This window comes from Myotis myotis, unplaced genomic scaffold (assembly GCF_014108235.1).
Source record: "Myotis myotis isolate mMyoMyo1 unplaced genomic scaffold, mMyoMyo1.p scaffold_m19_p_16, whole genome shotgun sequence".
NCBI lineage: Eukaryota > Metazoa > Chordata > Mammalia > Chiroptera > Vespertilionidae > Myotis > Myotis myotis.
In genome coordinates this window covers 34,946,202-34,963,990 of record NW_023416320.1, presented here as the reverse complement: position 1 = coordinate 34,963,990, position 17,789 = coordinate 34,946,202, and the positions used below count along the sequence as shown (strand labels likewise).

General features: G+C 37.9%; 2 protein-coding genes across 22 annotated transcripts in view; both read right to left on the bottom strand.

Annotated features, from left to right (window-relative positions):
- Positions 1-6,250, bottom strand: part of MCMDC2 (minichromosome maintenance domain containing 2) — a 34,883-nt gene extending 28,633 nt beyond the window's left edge. For 3 of the 4 annotated variants that reach the window (XR_004972518.1, XM_036338419.1, XM_036338420.1), the window contains exons 1-6: positions 6,077-6,250; positions 5,854-5,984; positions 5,721-5,780; positions 3,019-3,214; positions 2,286-2,408; positions 2,064-2,168 (exon numbers count right to left, since the gene is read on the bottom strand). Coding sequence is in view for 3 of the 4 variants with exons in the window: in XM_036338419.1 (XP_036194312.1) it covers positions 2,064-2,168; positions 2,286-2,408; positions 3,019-3,214; positions 5,721-5,780; positions 5,854-5,984; positions 6,077-6,170 (709 nt within the window). In the remaining variant the exon portion in view is untranslated. The remainder of the gene's footprint in view (positions 1-2,063; positions 2,169-2,285; positions 2,409-3,018; positions 3,215-5,720; positions 5,781-5,853; positions 5,985-6,076) is intronic. The other variant, XM_036338421.1, reaches the window with a different exon arrangement.
- Positions 6,251-12,840: 6,590 nt separating this feature from the next.
- Positions 12,841-17,789, bottom strand: part of LOC118670911 (serine/threonine-protein kinase Sgk3) — a 105,739-nt gene continuing 100,790 nt past the window's right edge. For 14 of the 18 annotated variants that reach the window (XM_036338422.1, XM_036338426.1, XM_036338430.1 and 11 more), the window contains 3 exons: positions 16,790-16,873; positions 16,529-16,618; positions 12,841-13,503 (listed from right to left, as the gene is read on the bottom strand). In XM_036338422.1, coding sequence (XP_036194315.1) covers positions 13,333-13,503; positions 16,529-16,618; positions 16,790-16,873 — 345 coding nt within the window. In that variant the 3' untranslated portion in view covers positions 12,841-13,332. The remainder of the gene's footprint in view (positions 13,504-16,528; positions 16,619-16,789; positions 16,874-17,789) is intronic. The other 4 variants (XM_036338427.1, XM_036338435.1, XM_036338439.1 and 1 more) reach the window with 1 other exon arrangement.

Here is a 17,789-nt window from a genome sequence, read left to right as displayed (position 1 = left end):
CTCTTCTGATTTGAACCCCAAAAAGTCAAACTTTATTCACGTAATTTTAAAAAATATATTTAGGTTCTATGTAAGAATTTATTTGAAGAAAGGGTTTTCTACTAAAATATAAGCTGGATAGCCATTTATATTTATACTAGAGGCCCGGTGCACGAGAATTAATGCACTTGGGGGGGGGGGGCCCTCAACCCGGCCTGTGCCCTCTCGCAGTCCAGGATCCCTCGGGGGATGTCCACCCGCCAGCTTAGGCCTTCTCCCTGGGGGATCGGGCCTAAGCCATCAGTCGGACATCCTTAGCGCTGCCATGGAGGCAGGAACTTGTAGCTGAGCAAGCTCCCCCTGTGGGAGCGCATTGACCACCAGGGGGCAGCTACTGCATTGAGCGTCTGCCCCCTGGTGGTAAGTGAACATCACAGTGACCAGTCGATTCTGGTTGTTTGGCTGTTAGGGTCAATTTGTATATTACCCTTTCATTATATAGGATATTGTAATATATGGATTATATGTAATATATAATATTATATAATAGAATGAAGTGTTATCCTATATAATAAAGAGGTAATATGAAAATTGACCCTCACATGTAACACCATCACAAGATGGCTGCGCCCACAGTGGAGGTGGGGTTCCCATAACGAGTGATCAGCAGGGACCCGAGGCCACGCCCCCCTGCCCAGCGGGGCTTGATGGGGGACCTCAGGCCCTGCCCTCCACCTGATAGGGCTTGACGGGGGATATCAAGGTGTGCCCCCCGCCCTGGCCAGGGCTAGGGGACCTCAGGCCGCACTCCCCACCTGGCACTGGGCTGGGGGACTTAAAGCTGCGCCCCCTGCCTGGCGGGGCTTGACGGGGGTGGAGCTGGCCGGGTTTGGGTTTTGTGCGATTTCGAGGCGCACGCGGGTGGGCGGGGACTTTACTCTGGGTCCTGCGGCATGCCCCAGACTCTGACAGGAGGAAGATTTTCATATACATTTTACTAATTTTCTTTCATCTCTGACACTTTTATTATAGAGAAAGGGCAAATAGCAGTATTAAAATATTTCCTCTAAATTAATTCCCTTTTAATGTGCACAAGTTTCATGCACTGGGCCACTAATAAGCATATATTTTGAAATTGTAATGCCTGAGTTTGAATTACAGCTGTGCCATGTACTAGCTGTATGACCTTACATGCAGTAAAAAACCAAAGTCTCTACTCTCATGAAGCCTATATTCTAAAATAATAACTCTGATATTTACATAGGACACACACATAGAATGATGGGAGATCATTCCCATAAATAAAATAATCACGACCTTGAGCCTTAGTATAGTGCTTGCGACATAGCAAGTCCTAATATCTTTTTAAGTGAATGTTGTATAACTAAATAAATAATTGACATAAAGTTAAATATGACTCTTTAAAACACTCAAGAATAAGATGACCTATTATTTTTAATCTATAGCAGTCTCCCCTTACCTGTGGGGTATACATTCCAAGACCCCCCAGGGGATGCCTAAAAGTACAGATAGTACCAAGGCCTATATATACTGTTTTTTTCCTATACATACATACCTATGATAAAGTTTAACTTATGAATTATTCACAGGAAGAGATTAACTACAATACTACTAATAAAATAGAACAATTATAACAATATAAGTAAAAGTTAAGTGAATGTGGCATTATTATGTAAAATAAGGGTTACTTACTTGAACACAAGCACTGTGATACCTTGACAGTTGATATGATAACCTCAATTGCTACTAAGTGACAAACAGGCAGGGAGCGTGTACAACATGGAGACACTGGACAAAGGGATGATTCACATCCCGGGAGATTTTATCATGCTACTTAGAATAGTGTGCCATTTAAAACTTACGAATTGTTTATTTCTGGAATTTTCCACTTAATATTTTCAGATCATGGTTGACCACAGGTAACTGAAACCATGGAAAGTGAAACCATAGATAAAGGGGGACAACTGTGTAGAAGTACCACTTATAATATAAAAGCATAAGTAACTCAATTACATATTTTATATATTTTATAGCAACTTGCTTTTAGTTCAAATAGAACTTACCTCTTAGGAAAATTGTAAGCGACTGAAACCTAAATGGCTGGGTATTAGAATATCCTTGAAAAGCATGAAGTGCCTTTGCAGTAATTATTTCAACTATCTGTTTATCTTAACACAAAGAACAAAAAAAGAATGTTATTAGAGTATTATTCAACTTAATTTCCACATTAAAATATTAGACACTACATTGAAAATTAAAATTACAAATGTAAAAGCGTTTTTTACCACCAAGCACTCTAAATTTTCTGTCTTCTTGAAGTGAAGAAGAACACAGATTACATAAAAAGTCATTTCTTACTGTTGCAGATTCTGTAGCACCAGGCGCATGCACTCTTATATACTGAAATCCTGAAAAGAAGAGAACAGAAGTAAGCTAAATTTGCTTTTGGATTTAGCTATCCATTTTCAGTTCTTTAAAATTAATCTAATTCAAAGTATAATTAATTCAATTTTGCATCTGGGTTCAGAACAGTTCAATTAACATTTATTGATGGTTATTTCTTGCTAAACACTGTGCTAAGGCACTGGTGTATAGATACTTAAACACACAATTTCAATAGTAGGAATTAAGAAACATAATTTCAGTATGTATTATTCATTTACAGAGAGGAGAGGAGGGCATCCCACCCAATTGAGAGATGAGGATGAATGGGAAAGATGTCCTGGAGGACTAAAGTGAAGTTAAGCCAAAGGGTTGAGAGAGGATATTGCATGGAGTGGGAACAGCATGAACACTTATGAAACAATGTGAGAACAAGTACTTCAGCAATACAAGAGCACCTGTTAAGTTGGTATACGAGAGGGGGAAAATGAATGCATTTCAACTTATAAATACTGAGAGACACCAAATTTTCTAACATGCTTTCTACTCTGTGAATGTTTTAGAACTAATTGTAAACATGATTTAGGATTAAACAATAAATTGCTTAATGTTTTGATTTTACATTTTAATATTTACCTTTTGAAAGAGGGCATGCTTCATCTGAACAAAGAAATCTTGCTCCTTGTGTATACTTTGTTACAGTTGTCATTGCAATCACAATCCCTTGCATCATATAAAATCTTTGAGATGTATAATCAAGTTGAAACTCACAAAAATTAAGACTATAACTTGGCAGAGAAGGTAAATGTGTTAACTTCAGCATGATATTAATCTAATAAGAACATAAAAATTGTATTAATAAAAACTGCAGATCCAATTGGACTTACGTTATAATGTATGTATATTTGTAGGATAAATCAAGTAAATGATTTGTTAGTGTTATTAGAAATAAAAATTTTAAACATAAATGATATTTAAATATACAATTAAAGATGCAAAACCCTTAAAATCTTACATTTTAATTGAAAATATAATTTTTTTTACTTAATATATTTTATTGATTTTTCACAGAGAGGAAGGGAGAGAGATAGAAAAGTTAGAAACATCGAAGAGAGAGAAACATCGATCAGCTGCCTCCTGCACATCTCCCACTGGGGATGTGCCCGCAACCCAGGTACATGCCCTTGACCGGAATCGAACCTGGGACCTTTCAGTCTGCAGGCTGACGCTCTATCCACTGAGCCAAACCGGTTTTGCCGAAAATATAATTTTTAACTAATATTTTTCCCTAAAGAATACACATTTCCTGGATATAGTCACTGGAAAGATATAAAACATTTCTACTGCCCAGATTGTGATTGCTAAATATAATTTATCACTAAAAGGAACCAGAGGTCCTAAGGAGAAATGGCTGATTCCAGGTCTGGGGCAGAAAATATACCAGATGGACCTGGTACATCTCCTTGTGCTAGAAACCAAGGGAGCTCTAAAAAACTAATGAGTCCTAGCTGGTTTGGCTCAGTGGATAGAACGTCGGCCTGTGGACTGAAGGGTCCCAGGTTCGATTCCTGTCAAGGGCACATGCCTGGGTTGCGGGCTCGATCCCCAGTAGGGGACATGCAGGAGGCAGCCAATCAATGATTCTCTTATCATTGATGTTTCTATCTCTCTCTCCCTCTCCCTTTCTCTCTGAAATCAATAAAAATATATTTAAAAACACACACACAAAAAAACAAAAACAAACAAACAACAAAAAATCCCCAAACTAATGGGATGGCCCTGGCCGGGTAGCTCAGTTGGTTAGAGCATTGTCCTGATATGCCAAGGTTGCAGGTTTGATCCTGGTCAGGGCACATAAGGATCAACCAATGAATACCTAAATAAGTGGAACAACAAATCAATGTCTCTCCCCCCCCCCCCATTTCTTCTCTAAAATCAATCAATTAAAAAACAACAACTAATGGGATGGGCCCAAAGGGGATAGGAGCAAACTTTAAGGGATACCCAAAGACTTAAGGTCAGATAATAAAAGCATCAAAAAGAATGACAAAGATTCATTGAAACATATCAGATATACTTAAAAATTCATGAGTTCCTCACAATTATTTTCAAAAAAGAACAAAAACAAAAATAACTATTGGTCATCATTAGAGGCTAGATTTCAACTCATTACTCTGATAATTCATAAATGGAAATAATCAAATATTTATTCTGCCTTTCTTGTACAAATTGTATTTCAGGGTAACCAAAGAGGTGATGAAAGAAAACTTCTATTATAGAATAATTTCAGTTAATACATTCTGAAGGATGCTAAAATAGAAAAATCACAATTTTGCAATCTTAATGAAATAATAGATTCTAGGTAATGATCATCAATGGCTGCAAAAACCTTTAGGTGGAAGTTGATAGGGAAACTGTATATTGCAGGGATCTGGCTGACACCACCTAAACTCAATGATGAATTGTGGCATTGCTAAAATGGGACAACAGGTCGCAGAGTTCTCCTAATGAAGTGTAATATGAACTATGAAACTAACTATGATGTATTGTTGTCAAAATGAGTTGAATCTAAATCTAAGCAAGCCTTTAAAGCCAACTTCTATTTTCCAGATATATGGGGTATAGGGGGACAAGTCAAATACCACAAGATCATATCAGTTAAACAGAGATTATGAGACATTTTATAGAACAATTAACTAGTTTCTTTAAAAAATCAATGGTATAAGAAGGGAGGGGGAGAAAAATGGCTCTAGACTAAGAGAGATTTAGCGAGATGTAAAAACCAATTAGAATGTGTAGACTTTTGCTTTGACCCTGTTTTGAACACATTAACTGTGAGACATTCTTGAGGCCCCAACTGGGTAAATTTAAATACAGACCAAATATTATAATGATACCAAGAAATTATTGCTATTTTTATAAGGGGTGGCAATGTCACTGTGGTTATATAAGAAAAATGTCCACAATTTTTAGAGGTTGATACTAAACTATGTAGGGGTGAAATAACAGAGTATCTGGGACTTGTTTTAAAATATTTCGGAAAAAATGCTGATGATGCAGGCATAGCAAAATATTATAAACTATTAAATCTGAGTGACAGATATATGCAGGTTTGTCATATTAGTCCCTTTATTTTGGGGTGTGTTTGAAATATTTTATTATCAAAATGTTTAATGGTATAGGTGATAATACAGGAAACAAAGAAGCGTATGTAAGATATTCTATTGAACTTAGAAAATTTCATTTTAATAAACAAAAAAGAATATAAAATATTTATTTCAAGTCATTTTAAAAGTATTGTATATGTATTATCTTTGTTTAATTGAACTAAAACTTACTTGAGTTTCAGTCTGTAATTGTCCAATTAATGAGAGAGTCTTAACAGCAATAAAACAGACCTGTGATTTCAAACAAAAAAGAAAGTTACCAAAAATTTCAGGTGGCATAAAATTATTTCTTTTTGTAACTTACTGACTGAAAAACTTCAGCAGCTTTTACAGGATGGTGTAAAATGTGATTTCCAAGTTCAGCATCTAATTCAACAATGTCAGAGGGGTTTATTAAAATATTGAATCGATAGACAGCATAACTTTGTTTTGAATCTGTAAAAATACACAAATATAAAAATGAGGATAGTCATATGTAGGTATTTATTTTAAAGTTTCTAAAATAAAGTTACCTTTGCTAAACATACCATTGTAGTATTTGCAATCATTTATAAACTTTTGGAGCCCTCCACTTCTGTCAAGATAGATAAGGGCTGCCTCTTTCATTTTTAGATTTGACATTTTCTCCTCTTTAATGATTCTTCTCTGTTACTAATTGATTAAACCACAATGGCTGGTAAAGACCACAGATGACAAAACCTAGAAATAAAATTAAGTAAAATGTACATTGAAGACCTCTAATAAAACTTTACAGGCTATGCAACTTAACATTGGCAGTGAGATAAAACAACATAAAATTTCCAACTTTAAGAAATCCCTATCCAAAGGGAAACAAAACTGTGTTTTCTTTTGCCAAATCACATGTTTATCAACACTAGGTTATAAGGGTCTCTACAAGATTGCAAACTTAATTATTTCTTTCAAACTTAATTATTTCTTTCTTCAAACGTCTCTTTACAAAGCAGGTATTCAAAAAATGCTGCCTGAAATAAATATTAGATGATGAGGTTCTCTTGAAGGTGTTGTTTAAAAAAAAATGAAAGTGGCAAAAGTTATTTCATAAATTCAATCTAAGTTACAAAGTGTAGTTAACCTACAAAATCTGAGAACTTGGTACTAGAGTCTAGTAACTAGACCCAGCATTTCCAGGCTGCTAGGGGAAAATCAAAATGAAAGAGTTGTATCAGATGATAAAACCTCTTCTGGCTTTAAATCTTCAATAGTGACCAACATAAAACATTAAACCATAGTAACAAGAGTGGAGAATGTAAAATTCAAAGAACAGCAAACATAATTGGAAACAATATCTGCCAATACTTGTGTTAGGCCGGATCCTGCCCTAACCGGTTTGGCTCAGTGGATAGAGCGTCGGCCTGCGGACTGAAAGGTCCCAGGTTCGATTCCAGTCAAGGGCATGTACCTTGGTTGCGGGCACATCCCCAGTAGGGGGTGTGCAGGAGGCAGCTGATCGATGTTTCTCTCTCATCGATGTTTCTAACTCTCTATCCCTCTCCCTTCCTCTCTGTAAAAAATCAATAAAATATATTAAATAAATAAATAAATAAATAAATAAATATGTATTGGGCATTTGCTATTTATTGGATACCAGACTGTCCTAGGCACTGGGGATACAAATGAGTAAAAGATGTTTTTAGGCCTCCTACTACTTGGAGTTTAGGCCACTTTTCAAAGAAAAGTAACTGAGACTGTCCTTTCCGCTATTACGTAGGGGGAAACTTCAGAGTCCATTTCTCTGTGGCCATACGTTCCTATAATATACCTTAAAGCGTATGCTGTGTTCAGGGCAATACATGCGTGCTTCATTAGGACATAAGATTTCTGGGGCTGAAAGAAGGGAGGCTATCTATAATCATAAAAGCATGATATGCAAATTGATCGAACGGCTAAACAGCAAAACAACCATCCAGACGACCTTCTGGACGAAGCCGGGGCGGTGAGGGCCGAGCCCCTTGCACGAATTTCGTGCATCGGGCCTCTAGTCCTATATAATAAAAGCCTAATATCTAAGTGTCTGGTCGTCCGTTCAACCAATCAAAGCATAATATGCTAATGACAGGCTAAGGCCACCCAATCACTGGCTATGACCTGCACTGACCACCAGGGGACAGATGCGCCAACTGGTAGGTTAGGTTGCTGCTGGGGCCCAGCTGATGGGGACTGAACAAGACGGGCTGGACACGCCCTGGAGTCCTCCTGCGGTCCCTCCCTGGCTGGCCAACCTTCCGCATCCCCCCATCCCTGACCCTGCACTGGTGGGGTCCCTCGGCCTAGCTTGCACCCTCTCACACTGAGGGACCTCCCCCCCCCCCATTGCACAAATTTTGTGCACAGGGCCTCTAGACCAGTGGTTCTCAACCTTCCTAATGCCACGACCCTTTAATACAGTTCCTCATGTTGTGGTGACCCCCAACCATAAAATTATTTTCGTTGCTACTTCGTAACTGTAATTTTGCTACTGTTATGAATCGTAATGTAAATATCTGATATGCAGGATTATTTTCACTGCTACAAATTGAACATAATTAACCCCTAGAGTGCCGGGAGCACTATCAAAGCTTCAAAATGGCGTCCAGTTCTAAGTCTGCTTTTATTAGTGATGATGTTATTGCTAAACATGTCAATGTAGTAAAGGTTTCCTTAAGTTTTTGAATATGTAACTTCATTTACTTGCGATTCATAATTTTTTTCCTAAACTGCTGTAAAATCAGCAAAAATGCCTTGGCAACTTTAACATCGTTCCTAGGATATTGGTTGGCATGCAAAGGGTTAAAGCATAGTGATTTATCACAAAAACAATATGTAATTATACATGGGTTTTCCGATGGTCTTAGGCGACCCCTGCGAAAGGGTTGGTCCACCCCCAAAGGGGTCGCGACCCACAGGTTGAGAACCGCTGCTCCAGACGCTAATGAAATGATTGGGTGAGACCCAACCAGAGTATAAAAACTTTTGAAGCCCGTGGTCATCACACAGGCGATGAAAAGCCAGGAACGTTTTTAACAAGTGATCCGCAGGTTATTTTGGGAGCCAGAGCCCGCTGTCCATGGGGGAAATGGGCTGGAAAGAGGAAGAGTCCACAGTTTCCAGCCATTGAAACCGTCCTGACAGATGGACAGCGGTCCGATCTGGGGCATCAGGAATGAGCTGGCGCAGAGGAGATGGATTCCAGACGTCGATAATTTCACGCCGGACCCGGTGACCAGCCCGCTTGTGGATGTTCCACACCCAAACACCGAACCCGGAGAAGAGGAGGAGAATGTTCCAGTTCATCGGAGACAGGCACCCAGACGAGCACCAGGACGCGGTGACTCCGGCCGGACTCAGTAGCTTAAACCCGCGGGGAAAGCAGAGGTCCGGGGCGGGGGCGGGGAAAGTGGAGAAAAAGACGTGGAAGCGCGCGGAAAGCACCGATGAAGCGAACGCGGATCAAATTCTAGCCGCCGCCTCACAGTCTAGAGAACCCAAGCGCCGGTTCCCTCGGAACCGGAGCGGGCGGGTGTTCGCTCCGGGCCGCGCCAGCAGGGCATCACCTCACACCCAGCGCCGCCGAAGCGACTCCGGCCTCGCACCCAGGGTCCAGGGCCCCTCCCACGCACAGCGCCCCCCTCCGGACCGCGGGCCCCAGCCCCGCAACGCGGGCCCCCCGCTCCTGCGCCCACAGACCTCCGCCAGCCGCGCGCCGCCCGAGCCGGCGACCCAGGGAAGCCCGAGCGCGCACGCGCGCAGCTTCGGTCCGTTGGCGGCGGCGCGGGGGCTGCCGGGACAGCGCCTCCCTGTCACCAGGGCAACCGGGCCCACGGGCGCTTCGCCCCTCCAGTCACTCCCCCTCTCTCCCTGCAAAGCAAAGCAAAGCAAAAAAGATAGAAACCACTGGTGGTCCTTTTATCACAGGCCGGCAGTGCCCATGTTTGTTGAAAAAAATAAAAACTTTCCTAATGGGATGCAAAATGGTGCAATTTGGTAAACATTCCGGGGGCTGCCTTAAAAGACTAAACATAGAGCTACTAGATGACCCAACAATCCCCAGCCACATAGTATACATATACATAGATACGAGAGGATTTGAAACACACAAAAATTTATGCAAGAATGTCCATCGGATTGTTAATAGTAAAAAAGTGGATAAAGTGTGGATGGAGTCAATTGGCCATAAAAAGGGATGAGGTCCTAATACGTGCTACAACATGGATAAGCCTTGAAAACACTATGCAAAGCGAAAGAAGCCAGACACAAAAAGCCAAATATTGTGATTGTTTATATGAAATGTCAAGAATAGGCAAATTTGTCAGAGAGAAGGTAGTTTTCCTCATATAGATCTTACACATATTTTATTAGGATTTATACCTTTTTGGGGGGATTGCTAATGTAAATGGTGTTAATTTCAAATTGCTGGTATATAAGAAAGTGATTTTTATATATTAACCTTGTATGATGCAATCTTGTTGTAATCAATTAGTTCCAGAACTTTTAGAAGTTCTATTGGATTTTCTACAAAGATACTCATCTGCAAACAAGAACAGTTTATTTGCTTTTGATATCTAATTTTTGATATCTGATTAAGGCACACTGCTAGGGGATATCTTAATAAATAAATTGCTAGCATTCAGCATCAATGTATCAGTAAACAAAGTAAACTGTTCTTGTTGCACTATTACTATCATTGAGGCAGAAGAAAAAAATTCAACACTGCAAGGCTATACCTACCATCTGGGAAGACCTACCAAATCCAACATGATCAAATTTGACCATGTGAGTGGGAGTTTTTCTGTATATAAGCCTCTGGATTCCATGAGTTAATACAAACATAAAAACACATAAATGCTGACAACTCATTATAGACTTGCTCACAAAGATTTAACTAATATTGAAGGGGAAATCTCTGTCCCCTAATAAAAACCATTATGAAAATACATTAGAAGAAATGCTGAATCCATGATATATATTCCTGCAAAGGAGAATTTACCACAAAAACTCCCAAGTCATGTTTGCATGCAAGGTTTCTTAAAATCACCGTGTCTGGTTCTTCCAATAAGTGGGGTCATGTAGAGTGATGTTATTCTGTTTTACACTAATCCTCAAGATTCATATGGTGACCCATCATTATCAAGACATTATGTAAAATTAACTTTTTTAGTATAGGACCCTTTGGTTGGCTATTTTATTGCTATATCATGCTGAGCTTATACTTCTCTATTGGCTTTTTTCTTTGTGTAACATCGCTTTAAATTATTCTCCACTATTTTGACTTTGAATACCTAAAAGGTAACATTTTAAGACAGCTATATTTCTTTCTGACTTAATTATCTCCACAAAAATCAGTGTAATGTAAAGAAATAGTAAAATGAGAAGTGTTTTTGTGTAGGAAACCTTTCACCTACTGAGGAATATGTTTAAAGCATTATAAATGGATGATTATACAATATTGGCTAAGACACAAAAAAGCTAAATATTAGTAAATGACACAAATCTCCAATTGAAATGCTTTCAGGGAAGTTGGAGAGCAATTTCTCTTAGTATCAGGTGAGTAAAGAAGAACAAGGTGGCAGCGAAGGAAGCCTATCATGTTATAGCAGCGAATCCTTTTGAGCATCCAAACAAAGCCACATAGCAATCCCTGCCCTAAGTGGATTTCATTTACACCAAAACTTGGCATATCACGTTAAGGTATTCAAGCCACCTGAGACTCACCTGCGTACACTTTAGGGTTTCAAATAAAAGAATTATCACCTTGGGATATGGAATAATCTAGTAATTTTTACATGTCCAACTATTCAGGTAAAATTTTACTTGTCTTCCATATATATATATATATATATATATATATATATATATATATATATATATGTAAAATTCATTTTTTAATGATATTGTAACTATCACCAATTTTAATTTAAAATAATGACAGGCATTAGATGATCATGAATCTTTTTGCTAGTTTTATTACACTCTGTAAGATTTATATTTTTTTTGAGATCCAAAAAACAGCAACATTCTATTTTAAATTTGTTCTTAAAAATATACAATATTGCACTTGAATTTTTGGCAGTTTAATTAAGGAGTGGCTGAGTACAAAAATCATACAAGAAACTAGTCTTTATTTTGCTTTATAAGCAAAGAGCTTTGTATAAAAGGAGAACTTACAGTAGTACCAAATAAAACAAATATTTACAGTGTTGTTATTAAAGTCTTACTTCTAAAGGAAGATTCAGTGTATTGAATGCAAATATTATTGATCTAAGAAAAGCACACCCCCTTCCCCCCATTCTGCTGAACATCTGTAAACCAAAGGGTATTGGTGTGAAATGCTTTTGTGATTTCTTTCTCAAGAGAAAACACATGGAAAGAATGATTGTTCTTGAAGCATCTAAACTGGGTCACTAAATTCTTTCACAATGTTTCCTACATGACTTACAAAATCTCTAAACTAAAAATCAGAATTCCAAGATAAGCATTCTTTTACAATTACAAGTACACAAGTTAGTTGGTTTTTAGTATGACGTTAAGGTCAATTTCCCATACGTTTTCTAAGATACATAAGATGCTAGGCATCTATCTGAATTATTTTTAACTTCTGTAAAACTGTAGTAAAACTGTGCACATTTATATTAATCCCGAATTTGCTATTCTACTTTTTAATTCCCAATTAAGTAAATATTCTAGAAAGCTCAATATTTTTCACTTAACAACCAATTAGGGAGACAGTTTTGAAAAGCTATTTGCAAAACTAAATACCAAGATTTAGACCTACTTAACAGTATATTAAACATTCAAAAGGCCCAAAAGAACATAAATAGAATGTATTTGTAATATAAATACATGACAGATACATTCATTTTGGCACCACCTAAAAAAAAAAATAAATCCAGCAGTACTTTATTACTCTTCAGATGTTTGGGAATATTTAAAATGTCAACTATTAAATATTTACTTTTACTCCAGAAGAAAAATAATTCATGAATTTAAATTGGTATTTCAAAAGCAAAGGATTTCCTTTTTATTGATTTGAGAGAGAGAGAAAGAGAGAGAGAGAGAGAGAGACTTGTTGATCCACTTTTTTATGTATTCATTGGTTGATTCTTGTTATTCCCTGAAGGAGATTGAACCCACAACCTTGGTGTATCAGGGCAATGCCCTACCCAACTGAGCTACCCAGCCAGGGCCTCCTTTTGTTACTTTTTAATTTGACCTGCAGAATGAACAGTTACTCAAAGTGTTAATTAGCAGCCAATGTGTTAACTATGCTTTTACACTGTAATCCTACCAAGACTGATTATGGCAAGCAGAGATTTATTATGGACAGGTATGGTTTCTTCTTAAACAACCACATACAAATTGCATAGTTCTGATCTGAGAACAAAGATCAAAGTAGAGTTACAAAGGCATTAATATATGTTAACTGAACTGAAATAGGCTGTTGAAAAACAGTCTATCTTGGGTAGGTGTTAGTGTAAACTTGGGAAAAAAACAGTCATTAGCAAAAGAGTTTTCTTTAAAAATAGGTTAATGCTAAGAACAATAGCTTTTAAAATTTCTGTTTAAAAATAAGCTTAATAAACAAGAATACAAATTTTAATTCCAAAGTTAGCTCTTTGAAATGCACTATTTTTTTACATACAGCAGAAAATACATTTTTCATAGTTGTTAACGTTATAAGTAAAAAAGAGGCACTAAACATATTTGAATATATTCACACAAACAGGAATTTCAGTCTCATCTGTACATAGGTTTATATTTGCTCAATGGTTCCTGGATGGCAAAATGTTCACAAAAATAAGTCTTCTGAAGGAGGTGCATAAGAGAAACCAACGAATGCATCGTCAGCCTCCAGTACGCTGGCGTTTACTATAGAATAGTCAGTAGACACACACACAGAATATGGAACTGTTTCTTCCGTAAATGCTGCATCAAAGTTCCTAATATCATCTGGTCCTGCCTAAAACACCAAAAAAAAAAAAAAAAAAAATACTATTATTCACCTTAGCTTTTTCATGAATTTAGTTCTTCATTAAACCCTTCATGGATGTGTATATTGATTCCTGGCAATTTCAGCTGTCTTCTTATTTCATCATTGCTTTGGAACATTTTCTGCTTTTATTACCTAGGTGAGATCCTTCTAACAGGTAAGGTACTTGTTGTTGGGTGGGGGGAGGAGAGAGAAGGGTAAGGAGAGCTAGCATCAGAGTCCTTACCAATGTTAATATAAATCTCAGTCCCTGCAAACGACTCCCCTGCTCTCTACTCATCACCTCTAAGTTTAGAAAAAGGGTTCAGGTAGGTTTTCAGAACAGCATTTTGCATTTGAGCTCCCATTAAATGCCTGCCCATCCAGTTTCTCAACTTTGGGTAAATGAAGCCTTTTTTAAAATATATATATATATTTTTATTGATTTCAGAGAGGAAGGAAGAGGGAGAGAGAGATAGAAACATCAATGATGAGAGAGAATCATTGATCGGCTGCCTCCTGCAAGCCCCCCACAGGGGATTGAGCCCACAACCCAGGCATGTGCCCTTGACCGGAATCGAACCCAGCACCTTTCAGTTCACAGGCCGATGCTCTATCCACTGAGCAAAACTGGCTAGGGCAAATGAAGCCTTTTGATGAAGGAATGGAGGGGCTGTAAGTAAAACTGTGAAAGGTGACTCTTGTGCCACAGAGGTCACTAAGCATTCTGTGATGAGACCCTTAGTTCCAAAGGCCTAAAGGGACCAGGAAACTAGAAAACGAAGCAGGAAGCACGGTGTCTGCTTAGGCTCAAAGGCAGTGGTTCTTAATCTTCTTTCACAAGTGAATGGCCTATCCCCCTTCCAATGTATGTATGGATAAAATTGGGTTGCAAATTGAGGTGATTCACCGTTAAAGCCCATCCCTGAAACTCTAGTTAGCTCTGCTCTAAGAGAAAGGGGAAGCTTTAAAATGTTCAATTCACGCCGTAGCCGGTTTGGCTCAGTGGATAGAGCATCAGCCTGAGGGTCCTGGGTTCAATGCTGGTCAAAGGCACATGCCCAGGTTGCAAGCTCAATCCCCAGTAGGGGGCGTGCAGAAGGCAGTCAATCAATGATTCTTATCATTGATGTTTCTATCTCTCTCTCCTCCTCTCCCTTCCTCTCTGAAATCAATAAAATTATATATATTTTTAAAAATAGTTCAATTCACCAAGTCTAACTGAGGTGAACAGATAGGGATTCAGAGCAGTTATTATAAGCTAAGGATATAGTTAGCCTGGTAGGTCTACAAATAGCAGAGCAGAAGCCAGGAAAACTCAGAATGCTCTATCCTTCTACATGAGAAATTCCACCACAGAGGAAAATAGACACTAGAAATTATATATATATATAAAATGTCACCAAATTCTTACATATAACATTAGAAAGCAGGGGTTCTGAAATAAAACTAAGGTTTGAATTCTGGCTATGAGTTTTGCTAGCTAGAATTCTTTTTTTTTTTTTTAAATATATTTTATTGATTTTTTTACAGAGAGGAAGGGAGAGGGATAGAGAGTTAGAAACACCGATGAGAGAGAGAAACATCGATCAGCTGCCTCCTGCAGACTCCCCACTGGGGATGTGCCCACAACCGAGGTACATGCCCTTGACCGGAATCGAACCTGGGACCCTTGAGTCTGCAGGCCGACGCTCTATCCGCTGAGCCAAACTGGCCAGGGCTAGAATTCTTTATATAACCTACCCTATTTCTTCTGTAAGAGGAAAGCTTGTCTCCTCTTGTGTAAAATAAGAATCCTGCCACCTGTCTGTTAAACTTGTAAGGATTTGATGCATTAATACATAAAATTCACAGAATCTGACATGTATAAGGTGCTCAATAAATGTTCTCTTGCCTGACTTTATAAATATTTTGAGAATGCCCTTATGGCTCATGGCTAGTACTGTCAGGGATAATACCGTATTTCTTATGTTAAGAGTGAGGGAAGGCTCTGTCTTCAAACTCCAGTTCTGCAACTTTCATTAAACTGTGGACAAGTTACTTAACCTTTTCTGTGCTTAAGTTCACTCATCAGAAGTATGGTGTAAAATAACAGTACTATTTCATAGGATTGTTGTCAGGGTTAAGTAAAAGAATACAAGTATTGAGAACAGTGAATGGGAATATCTACCTTATTCTAGTATAGATAACTTTTTGATCTTTGTTAATCTATTAGGTGAAAAAAACCTGTAAGGATTTTATTTTGCATTCCTTCAATATCTTTTCATATATTTAAAAGGTACCTGTATTTATTTTTCAAAATTGTCCTTTGTTCATGCTTGGTCTTTTTTTTTTTCCCCTCATTGACTTATAAGAATGCTTTATGTACTAAGGAAATTTCCCCCAGTTTGTTATTTTCAGTTTTTTTTCATGCAAATATTTCTAAATTTTATGTGGTCAAATTTACCAATTTTTTTCTCTTATGGCTTCCGAGTTGTGGGTCTTGCTTTAAAAAGTTTAATTTATTAGTCATAGAACAAGCAGGGATCCAAACCTGGAGGTGTCTGACTCTGACGTCAACACTGTTGCCATTTCCAGAGTTGCTTAGGAGGAATCCCTAACTCATTAATGTATCGGATGACACATATATTTGCAAATAACTAAACTCAGTGGACTCTTAATTTAAAGAGAAAAATTAAATTATTCTTTAAGATCCAAGGTTCTTATTGCAAACGCTAGAAATTAGGAGCAGAAATTGTCCCTAATGGAGCCATGTCTGAAACAGTCAGTCCTGAATGAGCTAAATGAAATATGTCAATCTACAAATACTTCACAATTATTGTACTGAAAGATTTTTTTTTATCAGTCCAATAAAAACTATAATCTTACTGGTCATCCTGAAGTGACATATTTCACATATATTTACGTACTGATTCAATTTCACTCAGGTTAGATTTTGAGATCTTTCCTAAAATTATGATGAGCTACAGTTCTACATTTCACTAGTTTAGAAGGAAGGACTTGGATATATACTTACCACATTAGGATTAAACGGCGGTGGAATCTTCTTTTGTACAAGGTCCGTCCAACTGAGTGATTCAAAAAAGGGATGATTCTGAATTTCAAGCTAGAATATTAAAGAAAAAAAAATACATTTTAAACTAATGCTGAAGAATATATTAAGTACTCACTGAAGAATTTTATGGAACCAAACCATTACCATTTTGTTCCTCAATAATTTTTTTTAGATAGATGTTTATGTTATTTATGTGGCAAAGTGGTGTAGCAGAAAGACTACCTGAGTACACATGGCACACTTTATCCTCTTCACTATCATAGTTTCTTCATAGGTAAAACAGAGTTGACATTTCTGCCTTAGATACTTAACAGGTTGTTTTAAGGATAAATGGAGAATATAAAAATAAGAGTGGTATAAAAAGATGAAAGTACTACATAGGTACAAATAATAATAATTATTATCTGAATGGGGGGGGGGTAAGTAAGATACTAAGCAAGGGCGTTTTACACTGTAGGACAGAGGTAAAACCGAGATGATGAACTTTACTACAAATTTAAAGTATTCCGCTCTGAGTTGCTACTATCAAAAGTTGGCAATGAACTGATTCCAGCTTTTTCCCCCTGTAGGGGGGCCACACAAGTGTATAAAGTAGGATCTAACTTAGTTTGGTGGTTTAAAAAGATTTCTTAGAGAAAGTGATGTCTGACCAGAATTCTGAAAGATGAGTAAGAATTAGCTAAAGAGTGAGGTATGTGGGAAAGAAAACAAAACGGCGACAAATGAACAAACTCAGAGATGCAGACAACAGAAGGGTGGTTATCAGAGGTGATGGGGGGTAGGAGGAGGAAGAGGACAAAGGGGTCAAATATATGGTGATAGAGGAATACTAGACTTTGGGTGGTGAGCATACAGTGCAACATACAAATGATGTACTATAGAACTGTACACTTATTAACCAATGTCACCCCAATAAATTAAAAAAAAAAAAAGAATGGAGAACACTGCAGGTAGAATATGAAGGCCCTGTGGTGGCAAAGAGCTTAGCTTGGTCAAGAAAATGAGAGCCCACCATGGTTGCAGAACAGGGGAAAATGGGACGGTCACAGGAGGTAAAGCTCAAGAGGTAAACAAGCCATACCCCTTTTATCATAATTCGGTAAACTAGTAAGTGCATGGGCTTTCTTAAATTCAGTAAGCCATTCTAGCAAATTAACTGAACCAAAGGAGGGGTCATGGGAACCCCTGATTTATAGCCGTCTGTCGGACGCACAGGTAACAA